This window comes from Oncorhynchus gorbuscha, linkage group LG01, assembly GCF_021184085.1.
Source record: "Oncorhynchus gorbuscha isolate QuinsamMale2020 ecotype Even-year linkage group LG01, OgorEven_v1.0, whole genome shotgun sequence".
NCBI lineage: Eukaryota > Metazoa > Chordata > Actinopteri > Salmoniformes > Salmonidae > Oncorhynchus > Oncorhynchus gorbuscha.
The window spans coordinates 54,410,692-54,428,542 of record NC_060173.1 but is presented as its reverse complement, the minus strand read 5'-3'; the positions used below and the strand labels follow the sequence as shown (position 1 = coordinate 54,428,542).

Sequence of the window (17,851 nt, the reverse complement as noted above, 5' to 3'; positions counted from 1 at the left end):
ACTGAAACTGGGGCACCACATCACCATCATTCCTGGAGGTATCATCATAACCCAATTCTGTTACGCAATCATGACCCGAGTTGTAAATTTTGTGGAGTGAGATGGTCGACCCATCCTGGAAACAGCCCCGGATTATTACAGTATCGCGCTGATCCGCCAGGCGCCCACTGCACCTCTTTTTTTAATTGGCTGTCAAAAAATAACTTTGGCTATCCTTCAGAGCGGTGCACCGAGCTGAACTCCAGCTCATAACGGGAGCCCAGGGGAGGTGGCAGCCACGCGCATGTGGTGAAGATCTCTGCGTGGGACTCACTGCTGCGGCCGTGTGAACTCTCAGCTTCTGCAGCGGCACTCTCTATCGCTAAAAGTGGGGTGTTGTGTGTGGAAAAAAAGCGCTGGATAGATGGATGGATGGCGTGGGCATTTTTTCACCCATCTTTATGTAAAGCGTATGTGGGAGGGAAGCCGGAGCGGAGTACACTGCAAAGAGAGAGAGAGTGGGGAACTGGAAATGTGATCGAAGTGAGAGGCAGGACTTTGGTCAGGCAGTTATACATACCGCCTGGTTTTAAATAGAGGGATGTGTTCAAATAAAAAATGAGGTGCTTTTGTTTAATTTCATGCCCTTGTATAGTGAAGCAATGGGTCCTGCAACGTCCTTATTATCATAATAAGCAGACGTGTGGTTCTGTGGTTAAACATGATGTGTTATAAATTAGGTTGAGCTCATGTATGCTTTCAGCTTTCGACATGTTTTAGGCTATATTTGGATATTTGGACACATTTAGCACATTTTCGTTCCCTTCCACACACTCAATTTAGGCATTTTTCATTAACGACCAATAGGTGGCAACGCACTCACATAATACTCTCGGCCAATGGGAGAGAAAGTAAGAGGGAGGGGAGGGACAGAGAGAGAAAGCAAGGGAGAGCCACAGAGATGAGTGGGAGATAAAAGTATGTGCAAGAGAGTGAAAGGAAGCGAGATGACACTGAAGCAAGAGAGGGAACGTATGCGAACAAGAAGCCACAGGTAGGCCTTGTTCTTGCTTGTTGCTTCATCTGGGTATGACACTTCCTGGATTGTTTGAAATAGTCCCATAGAAGGTGAGCCAGCCAGTGTGTGTTGTGTGGTGGTGAGAGTAGTAGTAGTAGTGCCAGGAGAGAGAGAGGGAGAGAGCGCAGCCTGACCAGGAAACACGAACAGCAGAGCGGGGAGAGAGGCTTCCTCTGACGGTGGCATTGGAGGAAGAGAGTGAGGAAGCCAGTTGGGAGAGAAGACCAGACCAGCCTGTGGAGGAACAGGAGAGACATTTCAGTTCGAATGATACTGCTGCCTGCAGCTCAACAGAGCTGTGTGTGGTGAGCAACTACCACACAAGGAGTGCACACACCAAGTTTGTCTCTAGAGTTTCCCTCTTCTGCGCTCTTGTGTCAAACTTGACACGTGAGAAAGGAAACAGGGATACGGAAGACTAATTGTCGATTTCCTGTTTTGTTTTTTCTCTAATATCCTCCTTTTCTTTTGAATGGAGGAAGGAACGGCCAGAGTGTAGTTGCTGCTTATTGCTGCTGGGGACTTTTTTGTTGTTCTTATGGCCTCTTGCTGCCTGGCCTGGGGCTGTGTGGACTCTGTGACTCCTCTGAAAGGAGAGGAGAAGCTCTGTGTGTGAGAGAGAACTGAGAAACAACCGTTTAAGAACATCGGCCATGGAGCAGCCCGAAGAGGAGCAGGAAGGAGCGGGGGCTTCCCCCGACCCTGACGAGACTCTGCAGGATGGAGACGAACCCTACACCTCTGCCTCGCCGGCCTCTTCGTCCTCCTCCTCTTCCTCCAGCCCGGTCCTGCCCTCCGCCGCCGCCGCCATCCGCTGCCCCCACACCACCAAGAACTTCACACTGCGCATGTTTGGCAGGAAGTGAGTATGCATACTGTAGCCACTGGCATACCACACACCCCCGCAGCCCCCGCAAGTTGGGGGAGGTCCCGCGGGCTCTAGGGCCCCCCCCAAAATACAATAATAAATGTGTAGAATAGCAGGAACTTTGCTTTAAAAATGCAAAAATTCTCTCAACCTCATTGCAAAATGTGTAGAATAGCACAAGATTAGCAAAAAAAAACTGCAACATTTTCTCTCTGCCCCATGACAATATGTGTAGAATAGCATGATATTAGCTATAAAACGTTACACTAGCTGCAGCAGAGTGGTTGTGGAAATGTTGTAGGAGTGTTCCCACAACCACTTAGTGGAGACAGATAAGTTAAAACATAACGTTGCCAAACTGTGGCAGATGGAAACGTTATGGAAATGTCGCTAAAAACGTTCTGCGCTGAAGGCTACAGTCAGTGCCCCCCCCCCCCACGAAAGGTCTGAGCATGGGACATCCAGGGGGCCCCAGAGCCAGTGTGCCTTATTTATTCTCAGGCATATGACACAATGACAGCCTGGTCCCAGATCTGTTTGTGCTGTCTTTTTAACTCCTATGGCCATTTCCAAGACTCCACAAACAGATCTGGGAGCAGGCTAACACAACGATGCTACGGTATTGGAATGACTGTGAGAGTTGAACCACAGAATGAGAGTCATGATGGAAATTTGGGAGCTACAGTTCTCTCTGAACTTGATCAGCACTGCCGAAGCCCATCACTGGGCCAGATAATCACTTCAGGTCTTCAGTTGAACAAAAACAAACTGTTTTAGCGTCAGACGATCAGTGCTGTTCTGCAGTCACAGGTGCTTTCCAAGTGTTTTCCCACTTGTTTCTTTTTCAGCTTCAGATTACTGTTTGGAGAGCTTCCTGTTTATGTTTTACTGGTGACTGTTTCATCCCCTTGAACTATCCAGTCAGGTGCGTCACTGGAGTCTTAACAGGTGCAACGTCGTGTTTTATATCACTCGGCCTTTCGAGTGATGCAGCGGTCTAAGGCACTGTATAGCAGTGCTAGAGGCATCACTACAGAGCCTGGTTCGTTCCCAGCCTGTGTCACACCCGGCCGTGATTGGGAGTCCCGTATGGCAGCGCACAATTGGCCCAGAGTCGTCCGGGTTAGGGGAGGGTTTGGCCGCGGGGGTAGGCCGTCATTGTAAAAAATGATTTGTTCTTAACTGATTTGCCTAGTTAAAAATGTTTTATTGGCATTATAGTACTGTTTTGACGTAGGCTACTTCAACTGCAGCGGTGTAATTGATCTGTGCATGTGCCAGCACCAACAGTGCAAACCTCCCAACTGAGTTTGGAAAAACTGAAAGTATGCATTTTAGAAATAGTTTCACGTACAAACTTTATATGCCCGAATCGACGTTGTATGTCTTATGTCTTGGCATTCTAGGAACAGTTTGTGAGTTCTGTCTATCATTGGTCATTAATTGTATGCGACGAAACCATCTCATGAGCCTTGCTGTAGTCGGGGCAAATTGTCTAAAGTTAAGTATATTAATGGTCAAAATCAAGTTAACAAGAGGTAAGCTCTGTCTTTATTGTTAACAAAAGGGATACCAAACTTGTGGTTTAGTGTTCAGTACAACAGTTCATTTTCCTCTGTCGTGGGAAAGGCTAGTGACCCTGAGTGCCATCTGCTTGGTTCAACAACTATTAATGTATTTCCTCTTCATGATACATGCAGCAGTAATTGCAACATGACTTGACCTTGTGTACTTTAAGCATTCATTATGCTTTCAACGACAGAGCCGAGATATGCTTAAACTGTCGTGAATTAAAAGGTAACAAGTGCACTTTCAAATTGAATCACGCCGTTACATTAATCTCACGACGCGATCTCCCATGGCCCTCTAAATATAGCGGGTTTTAATGGATTGGCAGAGCAATTAATGAAAAACTGTCATTTTTAGGCCCAGCTGGGAGCTTCATCACTACCAAGGGGAACTAAAGCCCCGGACAGACTGTAGGATTTTTGCCGTCTTATACCCTGATTTTGCTGTCCCAGACAAAATGTCCACATCGTGGGCAAATTCTTAGGTCCTAAACGATTGTCGGACGTCTTGGCTCGTTCAACGTGACAGGGTCTGGGTCTACCGATTTAAGTACCACTGTGTGCGGTCGTAGGCTCCGACAAAGTTCTGTCAATGTCAGACAATTTTTGCAGTTCCCGGTGACTGACCAATAGACACAATGGCCTGAACTGATTTTAATATTATAGTTTTATTTCAAGATGTTCATGCTTAGCAAGAAGAACGCTTTCTCTAATCATCTTGTTTACATGACACATCTGAAATCAGGCTACCTGATGGGTTTTTGATAAATGCACAAAATCGTCAATCAATATAAACGTTCTACCACAGGGACCATGTTCTTTTTGGGAAGCCTATTTGATTCAGAGTTTGGACATATACAGTTTGTATGTAAAACAATTTCTAAAAACTCAGTCGGGAGGCTTGCGCCGCTGCTGCTGGCCCTTGTGCAGATGAAATACACCGCTGCAGTTGACGTAGCCTACGTCGGCTGACGTAGCCTCGCAAACCAATCGCAGAATGTGACAACAGAACTGAAACAAATCGTACAATTTCACCAGGTTGACATCAATATTTGTATTTGGTATCATCTCACAGTGTGACATGTAACAATGGTAACATCTCACAGTGTGACATGTAACAATGGTAACATCTCACAGTGTGACATGTAACAATGGTAACATCTCACAGTGTGACATGTAACAATGGTAACATCTCACAGTGTGACATGTAACAATGGTAACATCACACAGTGTGACATGTAACAATGGTAACATCTCACAGTGTGACGTGTGAAAGAGTGAATCCGACATACAGTGTGGGAAGGCCTTAAGGGGAATTCAACGTGCCAATTTCTCGTGTGCTGAGGATTTGGTTAGTCCCAATCAGGAGTAGGGCCACACAGCAGCTCTCTTACCCACTTTAAACTAGTTCAGAAATAAACCCTAAAGGGGACAAAAAAACGTCAAAAGCCCCAGGGCCTTTGCTTTTGTAAACTGAGCACTCAAACTGGCACTACGTCCCCTTCTTTGATCTGTAAGTGTAGTATTAAAAGGGGAAGACCAACAATTATTTTATAATGTACATAATCCATTGACTAAAGGGGATAGAATGAGTGTGTGAAGGAGGAGGATCATTTTCAACTTGATGTTTTAACTTACTGTATGTTTATGTTTCAATGCTTGTGTTTCCCTTTTTGTCTGTCCAGCTAGATTAGATGGCTGGGATGCTGATTTAGAATCAGTTTAGCCTTTTAGAGTATAATAAATAAAGGCTGGGCCTGATCCTTGGGGGAGGCAGGTAGCCTAGTGCTTAGAGTGTTGGACTAGTAACCGAAAGGTTGCAAGATTGAATCCCTGAGCTGTGAAGAACAGTAATCTCAAAGAAGTGATAGTTTACTCAGAAATCGATGTATTTGTATGTGTGTGCACGTGTGTTCTCATAGTATTTTCGGGGACAGATAGATGACCTCTGAACTGGCCCACTTAATCAGACAAATTTGAATCAAATAAGTGGAAATGGTGCACCAGTATGATAGTGTATTATTCTAGTTCACTGGCAAGGTGCCCAAAATTATTGCTGAGGCCACTGTTGTAATGTGGGGCGGGAGGTAGCCTAGTAGTTAGAGCGTTGGACTAGTAACCGAAAGGTTGAAAGATCGCAATCCCGAGCTGACAAAGTACATCTGACATCTGTCGTTCTGCCCCTGAACAAGGCAATTAACCCACTGTTCCTAGGCCGTCATTGAAAAAAAGGAACTTGTTCTTAACGGACTTGCCTAGTTAAATTAAATAAAGGTTAAAAAAAATCGAAAATCATAGATCATCACTCCTACTCTGAGATGGATTGTGAATATGGGACTTGTTGTTAAAAATAAAATGAAATGTTATTGGTCACGTACACAAATTTTATTAGAGAAATGTTTATGTTCCTAGCTCCAACAGTGTAGTAAAACCTAACAATACAAAACAAATCCCCCAAAAGTATTATTATTTGTTTGTCCGCATCCGTGTTGCGGCCATCCTTCTTTTTTAGTATTCATGGGTTATGTCACTCAAACACCTGAGTGCCGCATTTGAAGAGGAATCGTGCTATCGTACACTGAGGAAAACCAATGGGTCAGGAACCATTTCTACTACAGTAGCTTCCTCACCACTAACTCCTCAACTGAAATGCACATAGGCTACAAGCAAAGAGGGATCACAACATGCTCAGTCATGTTCAGGGCAATGCAAACAAGACAGACAAGTCAAGTGTATAAACAGTCATTTCTATTTTAGTGAAATCTTTGCATAGAGGATTTGATGTTCTTTTGAGAAGTCAGTAATTGACCATAAGAGCCAAACATCATTCTACTGTGTTGTTGTGGTCAATGTTACCACTCATATTTCTGCGCTCCGTGGAAGGGTTTTTCCGAGTGGACGTGTTATTGGTGACCAGAGATTTGTATTACAATTGTCCATAACCAAATCCCACTTAACAAACACTCTTATGATGTGGAGGAAAGGGCACTTGTATTAATTCAGACTTGAACATAGTTTGCCTCACTGTTTGGGGTGTAGCCTGTGACAATGAATGTCAGACTTGTGTAGGGTATGTGATGAATGCATATCTGACACTTTTTGAAAATAAAGGATAAATATCGGCATGTACAGTTGCGGCCAAATATATTGGTACCCTTGTACTTTTCTTAAACAATTGCCAATATCATCTAAAATAAGTTGACGTTTCGGACCTTGTTATTGGATTTTCGACATTGCAGAAGTTTAAAATTTTCATTTAGAAAATAAAGACAAATAGCATGGACGAAATGATTGCCACCCCGGAGCTATCCCTTGGTTGCACAGCCTTTGACCAATATATACTATATAAACAAAAGTATGTGAATACCCCTTTAAATTTGTGGATTCAGCTATTTCAGCCACACCAGTTGCTGACAGGTGTATAAAATTGAGCACACAGCCATGCAATCTCCATAGAGAAACGTTGGCAGTAGAATGACCTTACTGAAGAGCTCAGTGACTTTCAACGTAGCACTGTAATAGGCATTACTACAGCCCCGGATTCGATCCCAGGCTGTGTCAAAGCCGGCCGTGACCGGGAAACCCATGTGGCGGAAAACAATTGGCCCAGGGTCGTCTGGGTTACGGGAGGGTTTGGCCGGGATTTCCTTGTCCCATCACGCTCTAGCGACTCCTTGTGGCGGGCTGGGCGCCTGCAAGCTGACCTCAGTCGCCAGCTGGATGGTGTTTCCTCCGACACATTGGTGCAGCTGGCTTCCGGGTTAAGCGAGCAGTGTGTCAAGAAGCAGTGCGGCTTGGCAGGGTCGTGAGGCTCTCGAACTTCGCCTCTCCCAAGTCCGTAGGGGAGTTGCAACGATGGAACAAGACTGTAATTTCCAATTGGCTATCAAAAAAAATATATATATTAAAGAAATGGTTTGTCGTAATCGGTGTGGACTGGCCTACGCAGAGCCCTGACCTCAACCCCATCAAACGCCTTTGGGATGAATTGGAATGCCGACTGCGAGCCAGGCCTAATTGCTCAAAATCGGTGCCGGACCTCACTAATGCTCTTGTGGCTGAATGGAAGCAAGTCCCCACAGCAATGTTCCAACATCTAGTGGAAAGTCTTCCCAGAAGAGTGGAGGCTGTTATAGCAGGAAAGGGGGACCAATTCCATATTAATATATTAATATCCATTATTTTGGAACGAGATGTTCGACGAGCAGGTATTCACATACTTTTGATAATGTAGTGTAACTTCCATCAATGAGCTTGCTGAACCATTCGACTGGAAATCTGGCCCACTCTTCAGCAGCAAACGTCTCTAATCCTTCCATGCCATTTGTCTATATTTTCTAAATAAAAACTCAACTTTTTTTCTGCAATGTTGAAAATTCAATAGCAATGTTTGGTGACTTAATTTAGAAGAAATACGAAATTATTTAAGAGAAGTGGAAGGGTGCCAATATATTTGGCCACAACCTCGAGGTGTTAAAAGCAATATTATACATTTAGGAAACTGTACAGGAACCCTTGTGACTTAGTTTTCAATGTTGTCCTTCCTTTACCTATGCTTTATGTGAATGGCATAGTTTGTTTATCACACTTTGTCAATGAGATCAAGCCATGAACATAGGACATTAATTATCATCTCATATGTTTTGAGGAAATAAAATGATAGCTGAAAACTTCCTGGTAAATATAGTTCATCCATAGTGTTATTCCTTGGTCAGGTCCTTCACCTTCAAAATGCAAAAGGGTTCACCTGGAAAGGGTTTCTTTATATACAGTGCCATCGGAAAGTATTCAGACCCCTTGACTTTTTCCACATTTTGTGAGGTTGCAGCCTTATTCTAAAATTGATTAAATCGTTTTCCCTTATCAATCTACACACAATACCCCATAACAACGAAGCAAAAACACGTTTTTAGACATGTTTGCTAATTTATAAAAACAAAAAACTGAAATAGTACATTTACTTACTACATACAGTACCAGTCAAAAGTATGAAATAACACATATGGAATCATGTAGTAACCAAAAAGTATTCAATATGTATTTTATATTTGAAATTCTTCAAAGTAGCCACCCTTTGCCTTGATGACAGCTTTGCACACTCTTGGCAATCTCTCAACCAACTTCACCTTGAATGCTTTCTCAACAGTGTTGAAGGAGTTCCCACATATGCTGAGCACTTGTTGGCTGATTTTCCGCCACCCGTTACTCAAGGACATTCAGAGACTTGTCCCAAAGCCACTCTTGCATTGTCTTGGCTGTGTGCTTAGGGTCGTTGTCCTTGATGAGGTAACTCCGGGTGTTCCTTTCCTTGTGGCGGTCCTCATGAGAGCCAGTTTCATCATAGCGCTTGATGGGTTTTTGCAACTGCACTTGAAGAAATGTTAAAAGTTCTTGAAATTTTCCAGATTGACTGACCTTCATGTTTTAAAGTAATGATTGACTGTCATTTATCTTTGCTTATTTGAGCTGTTCGTGCCTTAATATGGACTTGGTCTAGAAAATAGTAAAAATAAAGAAAAAGTAAGTGTGTCCAAACTTTTGACTTGTACTGTAAGTATTCAAACCCATTACTCAGTACTTTGTTGAAGCACCGTTGGCAGTAATTACAACCTCAAGTCTTCCTGGGTATGATGCTTCAAGCTTGGCACACCTGTATTTGGTGAATTTCTCCCATTCTTCTCTGCAGATCCTCTCAACTTCTGTCAGGTTGGATCAGGAGCGTTGCTGCAGTGCTATTTTCAGGTCTCTCCAGAGATGTTCGATCGGGTTTAAGTCCATGCTCTGGCTGGGCCGCTCAAGGACATTCAGAGACTTGTCCCGAAGCCACTCCTGCATTGTCTTGGCTGTGTGCTTAGGGTCGTTGTCCTGTGTGGAAGGTGAACCTTCACCCCAGTCTCAGGTCCTGAGTGCTCTGGAGCAGGTTTTCATCAATGATCTCTCTGTACTTTGTTCAGTTCATCTTCTGCCTCAATCCTGACTAGTCCCTGCCGCTGCGAAACATCCCACAGGATGATTGTTCCACCAACATGCTTCCCCGTAGGGATGGTGCCAGGTTTCCTCTAGACATGATGCTTGGTATTCAGGCCAACGAGTTCAATCTTGGTTTCATCAGACCAGAGAATCTTGTTTCCCATGGTCAGAGAGTGTTTAGGTGCCTTTTGGCAAACTCCAAGCGGGCTGTCATGTGCCTTTTACTTAGGAGTGGCTCCTGTCTGGCCACTCTACCATAAAGGCCTGATTGGTGGAGTGCTGCAGAGATGGTTGTCCTTCTGGAATGTTCTCCCATCTCCACACAGGAACTCGGGAGCTCTGTCAGATTGACCATCGTGTTCTTGGTCACCTCCCTGACCAAGGACCTTCTCCGCCGATTGCTCAGTTCTGCCGGGCGGCCAGCTCTAGGATGAGTCTTGGTGGTTCTAAACTTTTTCCATATAAGAATGATGGAGGCCACTGTGTTCACGGGGACCTTCAATGCTGCAGACATTTTTTGGTACCCTTCCCCAGATCTATGTCTCGACACAATCCTGCCTCGGTGCTCTAAGGACAATTCCTTCGACCTCATGGCTTGGTTTTGGCTCTGACATGCTGTCAACTGTGGGACCTTATATAGACACGTGTGTGCCTTTCCAAATCATGTCCAATCAATTGAATTTACCCCAGGTGGACTCCAATCAAGTTGTAGAAACATCTCAAGGATGATCAATGTAAACTGGATGCACTTGAGCTCAATTTCGAGTCTCATAGCAAAGGGTCTGAATACTTATGTAAATACGTATTAATTTTTTATCTTTAAATTTGCAAACTTTTCGAAAAACCTGTTTTTCGCTTTTTCATTATAGGGTTTTGTGTGTAGATTGCTGAGGATTTTTTGATTTGATCTATTTTAGAAGAAAGCTGTAACGTAACAAAATGTGGAAAAAGTAATGGGGTTTCAATAGTTTCCGAAGGCACTGTACTTGTGCAAGCTACTCTTGAATATCTGGTTTCTCAGTGGACTGACATCATAAAGCTGAATACAGACCCGTAAATGGTGTGTGTGTTTGACACAGTGTGTGTGTGTAAAACTTTGTGTGTGAGTGCGTTTACTCGTGTGTTTGCGCGCAGGCATGCATGCGCGTGTGGGATCATGTATATGCATGTGTGTAGTTATTATTTTAAAAAAAATGTAAGTAGCCTTTTGTGAACTCACACTTCACTTTTTTTCTCCCCTACTAGCAGACTTTGCTGATAGCCTCTTTATTGTGGAAAAATGTACTTACCATGACTAAGATACTGTATGTGATTGTCCTACCTACCCATCTTAAGACTAATGCACTAACTGTAAGTCGCTCTGGATAAGATTGTCTGCTAAATTACTAAAATGTCAAATGTCAAGTAAAATGCACCCACGCATGTGTGTTTATGCGTTTTACTGGTATGTTGATGTCTTGTTCAGGATTTACAATCTGTGCACAGATCATTTGCTTTTATTTTAGTGTGATACAAATGCAGTGATAGAAACACAGATGGATGGCTGCCTCTGTAGCAGTTCTCTGCTCATCAACAACTGTCATGTTCAGTCAGTCACACCAAACAACCAAACACATTTTACCAGTCCCCCCTGACTGATGAATCACCATTGCGTGTGTGTGTGTGTGTGTGTTATGAGCCAGTCAGTTTGTCTGTTTGTTCAATGTTGTTATGAGAAACTTATATTTTCCTTCTCTTTGAATTTGGAATTAAACTGAATTGTCCTCAGGTGCTGGTGACCCACAGACAACACATGTCAGGCCATGTATAGTTGTACACTTCCGTCACAACTATTTTACCTTTATTAACTAGGCAAGTCAGTTAAGAACAAATTCTTATTTTCAATGACGGCCGAGGAACAGTGGGTTAACTGCCTTGTTCAGGGGCAGAACAACAGATTTGTACCTTCAGCTCAGGGATTTGAACTTGCAACCTTTCGATTACTAGTCCAACGCTCTAACCACTAGGCTACGCTTCCGCCCCAGCGGCTCTTAGTTCTTGAAAACAGGGGCCCCCCCTGTTAAGTCCAGGTTGTCCCTCCCTGTTTCAGTCCATTTTCTTCTGTTTGGTGCCTAATGAACACCACCCAGAACACCTGACATCCATTGTACCACAGCTCCGCCCCATTGAAACCAAAATACACAAATAACCTTCTCTACCTGTGGGTCGCTGGTTCCCTGTTGAAGGTGAGGTGGCACTTGTAGGGTGGGTTTAATGTCTGCGCGCAGTTAGCCACTGAGTTGGGCGTAATCTGATAATGCCATCCAGACCAGCGCTCTCTTTTTCTCTCCATTTCTGCCACCTGGGCTCCTGTGTAACAGCACGGCCACTAGGTGTGTGTTTGTGTGTGTGTGTGAGAGAAAGTGACAGAGCACGGCCACTAGGTGTGTGTATGTGTGTGATGTGTGTGTACGGCCAGCTGGTCATTTTCTCTCCCATGCTGCTTCAGCACATGCGCTGCCAGCACCTCTGATGATGAGGCACAGGATAGAGTAACTGTGGTGACACGGAGAGATGTGAACTCTTACTGGTTTTCGATAATGAGCTGAGGCTGAAGCAAAATGTTCTCTTTTTAAATTGGTTGTTGCAATTAAAATGCATTTACATTTAGACTCCCAATCCATTTTGATGCATCTGTCTAATGGGGCTTGACTAAAAAGACCGTCCCTATCCCAGCTTAACTGGGATCCCTTGGGCCAGACTAGGGATGAATATTTTCTTGAAAATCGACCAAGTTTCAAGACGGGGGAACACTTCATATTTATCTTGAGAGTCGCGGGAAATACCGCAAAAATCAGAAGTGCCCATTTAAAGCTTTTAAAACCAAGATATGGTCAAGATGCCAGGGTTCTCCCCAAATAACAGCAGTGCTGCTCCACCTTGTCGGCTTGGCTGCACCGCCTTGTAAAGGTTTCAGAGCAAATTAAACTGATATGTACTAATGATAGAGTAACTATCTTTGATGACCAGCGCATCTCGGCAAAGAGGTGAGGACTCACAGAGCGCACTCCGAGTATAGTTGTTGAAACGTTCTTACTTTGTAACGGCAGTCAAACAAAAGTGAAATGACCAAAGTTGCTAAGCATGCTAGATAACCTCCTTCAACGAATGACATAATATCTCCTATATTTGGCAAAATGGAGTTGATGATTATATGGATAGCAGATCAGCCCATGGACAACGGGGAGATGAAGAGTAGAAATAGTTCAAATATCAAGGTATTTTAACGGGGACCAACTCAACTTGAGAAAATATCCATATCTACTCTCATACCATTTGTTGAACACACATTCTCTACCGAAGCTCTCATATTGGCAGTAAGTATGAGGGGGACATGTTAGAACGGTATTTTGACATGCAGGCGAAAGAGGCGTTCTTTGGTAATGCAACCTATGGATTACAGAATCAAAAGTTTGGAATTTTCATGTGAGACAGGAGTCAGGATTTTTAAATTTCAGTGGGATTAGGACTGGATAGGAAAATAGAATATGCTCTAGGACAGTAGAATATTCCATTTTCCCTCATGCCTCTCGGAATTGTTAAGATACTTCAAGTCTGTGACAGAGATGCCTATATCACAATTGTGACTGTCTGAAGATTCACAATTACAGCTTAAAGAGGGAGACATTATTTTATAGGCTAGAGAACTAATGTAGGGGTTTCTTGTAGGGTTTATTAATTGCATTCAAGTCACGTAGCGTATTTACTTCACAGAAGTTCATAAATTCAAAGCGTGCGCAGTCCGTCAGTGTGAATTATGCGCACGCTTTGAATTGATGAACTTTTGTGAAGTAAATACGCTAGGCTAAAGGCTTCCATGTGACAGCCTGTTTGGATAATTTCATTTAATGCGAATCTAATGCTGCACATGTTGCGTAGGGCATTAGTGCCGACATTGGGGGAAAATGTTGTCATTTGATCTTTTGGGGAAATGTGAAGAGTGATCCCAATTACTCCTAAGGCCAGACAAACTGTTATGGATGAGGTCAAATGAAACCTGATTGGAGTGTGATGAGACTCGCTGCTAGCGTGCACACACACACACAGAGCCACACAGACACGTGCATACACTGCGCGCATCACAGTGACGCAGTCAGGACCCAGGGATTACACAGACCCATTTCCTGGGCTATCTTTGTCGCCACTTTGTCCTGTTTCTATTTATACTATGGGGTCATTGTCACAGAGGAAGGCCCAGGAGTGTACTCGTGTGCTTGGGGACCAGGCCAGCACCAGCGCAGGAGGGCAGGAGGGCAGCTCTCCTGTGTCCTGGAGAGGAGATGGGAGAGGAGAGGAGCTACAGTAGGGTTAGGACACACACAAGTTAGAGGGGAAAGGGTCAGCATGGAGAAGAGATGGAAAGAGAGAGCAAGGAGCTAGAGAGAGTGAGGAGCTAGAGAGAGCGGGAGAAGAAGACTTAGGAGGGCAGCTTTGTTGTGACCTGAATGAGGAGGAGATAGGACATTAAGGGCACCTGGGTTAGGACACACACAGTTGGAGGGGAAAGGGGCAGCAAAAGAGCAAATATGGAGAGAGAGAGCAAAGGAGCAGTCGAGAGCATAGCCGAAGAGTGGAATGAGAAGAAGACTGAAAGGAGGAGGGACAGGGAGGGAGGTGTAAAGGAGAGTCATGAATCCATTTGGGTCTAAAAATCGAAAAGAGGAGGTAGAGTATAGCTTTTAAGACATCTTCCCAGAAACATGTTCAGATGTTTGAAACATTAATGTATCATTCTTAAGGTCCCCTAAAGGGAAATGTTTTTAGAATAAAGAAACATACTGAAGTCTAATTTTGTAAGTGTATTTGAACAGGGAGGTACGGGATCTACTGGTACTTCTATGACCCACTAGGTGGTAGCATTGCTGCATCCAAACAATTTAGCTACTGTCTTGGATAGACGGAGTATGATTTTCAGTTTTACGATGAAAACTTGACTGTAGTACAAAGAAAGGTATCTACCGGATATCATAGATATAATCTATGCATTTGGCCAATATTTGATATTTGGGCACATTTGTTGTAATGATTTGGCCTCGTTTTTTGCCTTTGCCTGACAAGAAATGCTGGCGGGCATAACAGAAGCAAAACGTGAGTTGGCTTGGGGTTGTGGTTTGATGTGGGTGTTTCTTGGGTGTGTCCAAGACACACCTATCTGTTAGAAGCTTTCCCACAGCTCTTTCCTGCTACTCAATCACACAAAACAAATCTCCTGCATTACATTGCTGAATTTATGTAAAAAATATCTACATTGTAGAATAATAGTGAAGACATCAAAACTATGAAATAACACATATGGAATCATGTAGTAACCAAAAAAGTGTTAAACAAATCAAAATATATTTTATATTCTTCAAAGTAGCCACCCTTTGCCTTGATGACAGCTTTGCACACTCTTGAAATTCTCTCAACCAGCTTTATGAGGAATGCTTTTCCAACAATCTTGAAGGAGTTCCCACATATGCTGAGCACTAGTTGGCTGCATTTCCTTCACTCAGCAGTCCAACTCATCTCAAACCATCTCAATTGGGTTGAGGTCGGTTGATTGTGGAAGCCAGGTCATCTGATGTAGCACTCCATCACTCTCCTTGGTCAAATAGCCTTTACACAGCCTGGAGGTGTGTTGGGTCATTGTCTTGTTGAAAAACAAATGATAGTCCCACTAAGCGCACACCAGATGGGATGTTATATCGCTGTAGAATGCTGTGGTAGCCATGCTGGTTTGAATTCTAAATAAATCACAGACAGTGTCACCAGCAAAGCACCATCGCACCACCTCTTCCATGCTTCACGGTAGGAACCACACATGCAGCTATCGTCCGTTCACCTACTCTACGTCTCAAAGACACGGCGGTTGGAACCAAAACTCTCAAATTTGGACTCATCAGACCAAAGGACAGATTTCCACCAGTCTAATGTCCATTGCTGGTGTTTCTTTGCCCAAGCAAGTCTCTTCTTCTTCTTGGTGTCCTTTAGTAATGGTTTCTTTGCAGCAATTCGACCATGAAGGCCTGATTCACTCAGTCTCCTCTGAACAGTTGATGTTGATATGTATCTGTTACTTGAACTCTGTGAAGTGTTTATTTGGGCTGCAATCTGAGGTGCAGTTAAATCTAATGAACTTATCCTCTGCAGCAGAGGTAACTCTGGGTCTTCCATTCTTGTGGCGGTCCTCATGAGAGCCAGTTTCATCATAGCGCTTGATGGTTTTTGCGACTGCACTTGAAGAAACTTTGAAAAAGTTATTGAAATGTTCCAGATTGACAGACCTTCATGTCTTAAAGCAGGGGTGGGCAATTCCAGTCCTCGAGGGCCTGATTGGTGACACAGTTTTGCCCCAGCTAACACACCTGACTCCAATAATCACCTTATCCTGATCACCAGTTTAGAACGCAATTTGATTAATCAGCTAGGGATGGAGAAAAAGTTTGACACCAATCAGGTCCTCCACGAGTTGCCCACCCCTGTCTTAATAAAGTAATGATGGACTGGCGTTTCTCTTTGCTTATTTGAGCTGTTCTTGCCATAATTGGGACTTGGTCTTTTACCAAATAGGGCTGTCTTCTGTATACCACCCCTACCTTGTCACAACACAACTGATTGACTCAAACACATTGAGACGGAAAGAAATTCCACAAATTACCTTTTAACAAGGCATACCTGTTAATTGAAACACTTTCCAGGGGACTACCTTATGAAGCTGGTTGAGAGAATGCCAAAAGTGTGCAAAGCTGTCATCAAGGTAAAGGGTGGCAACTTTTGAAGAATCTTAAATATAAAATATATTTTGATTTTGTTTAACACTTTTTTTGGTTACTGCATGATTCCGTATGTGTTTTTTCATAGTTGTTATGTCTTCACTATTACTCTACAATGTAGAAAATAGTAAAAAATTAAGAAAAACCCTGGAATGAGTAGGTGTTTCCAATGGTTTGACTGGTACTGTATATTCTAAACTAAGTTTATAAAATTGTAGTAACCAGTCCATGTAGACAACCCTTTACATAGTTCCATAGAAGCAGTGTTCTGCTAATATAACAATGTGCACCTTTTATCTTTCATTGTCATTCCTAGCTGATACAGATACTGTGCTTATCAGAATTTTGTCTGGTGGTAATGGAGCTATCTTGGGAAACGTCTGTGGTCATACCTTCCTGTGTGGTTTCCCGTATACAACAGGAATTCCCTGATCCTGTTGTAGAATACACAGGGTTTCTCCCTCCCCCATATCGGGTATTACCAGTCAATTCAATAATTAAAAGAGACAATACAAGTAAAAGTTGTCTATTAAAACTGTTATGCCATGTGCTAGGTCACTTTCTCTTCAGAGACATCAGTGTCACTCCTGTCTGTTGGTCAGGACTCCATCACATCATCTCACATGTCTCCAAGGGGCCGATTCCGACCTGAGTTAAGCGTGCGTAAATGGAACGTAATTCCCTTTTCATGCACTTCTCTATGTGTATTCTGACCTTGAACTTAAGCATGAGAATAGCATGCTATTCACCCGCTATTTGTTCGGGGTGGAGATCTAAGAAATGAATTCCCTCATCAATTCACGCAAGGAAACCATGAAAAAGGTCCAGCGAACCTGTCGGTACCAAGTTCAAAAAGCATTATTTAGAAATGAAAGCGTTTTCCATGCACTGTAATTTATTAATTGATAGGAACTAGGTTAATGAGTAACCCGTTTAGAGAAGGGTATTGTAATTACACAGCAATTGTTTTAGATTATTTTTTCTTTATGATCCCTGGAGACAAATGTGAAACCAGTCATATGGAAGCAAACTGAAAATCATATCAACATGACATGTATGGTGGCCCCTTTTCCACAGTGAAGTAGGCTATAAATAGCTGTGCCGTTTTTCCTGAATCTCATAATTTGAATGAAGGTATTTGGAGACCCAAGCTACAGGCTTCTATAGGGCTGAACCAACCGAGTTGATGTATGAGTTTTAGAATGTTTGAATTATATGCCCAGGTTTTTCTCCATGTTATTTTACAATTGGGATCATGTTAAATATTAGCCACTATTGGGAGCCACCATCAGTAATACCCACATACATTTATAACTGTCACTTTAGTTTTAATATTCTTCCATTTCTTCCATTTGCATCATTCCATTCTGTTTACCTTTCTTGCCTCTGTCACGTCCGTGAAGTTGTTTCTGACTAATGTTAGTGGATCATATTAGGCTAACGTTGTGCAATTGAATGAAAACTCCATGAGAAATGATGTTGGCCAGCAAGTGGGAGGGTTTTCAGGAGTTGAATTATAAGAATTCTGTGCGCACAAGGGAACCAGGCCTGCAAAGCCCTTTACACACCTGCATAAGGTAAGTCTGAATACCAA

General features: G+C 43.2%; 1 protein-coding gene across 3 annotated transcripts in view; it reads left to right on the top strand.

The window, feature by feature from the left end:
- dgkzb (diacylglycerol kinase, zeta b) overlaps positions 1-17,851 on the top strand; it is a 102,377-nt gene that overhangs the window by 17,138 nt on the left and 67,388 nt on the right. The window contains exon 1 of one of the 3 annotated variants that reach the window (XM_046356643.1): positions 945-1,919. The exons of the other annotated variants lie outside the window; for them this stretch is intronic. Coding sequence (XP_046212599.1) covers positions 1,711-1,919 — 209 coding nt within the window. The 5' untranslated portion in view covers positions 945-1,710. Of the gene's footprint in view, positions 1-944; positions 1,920-17,851 lie in introns of those variants that run through there. 3 annotated transcript variants of the gene reach the window in all.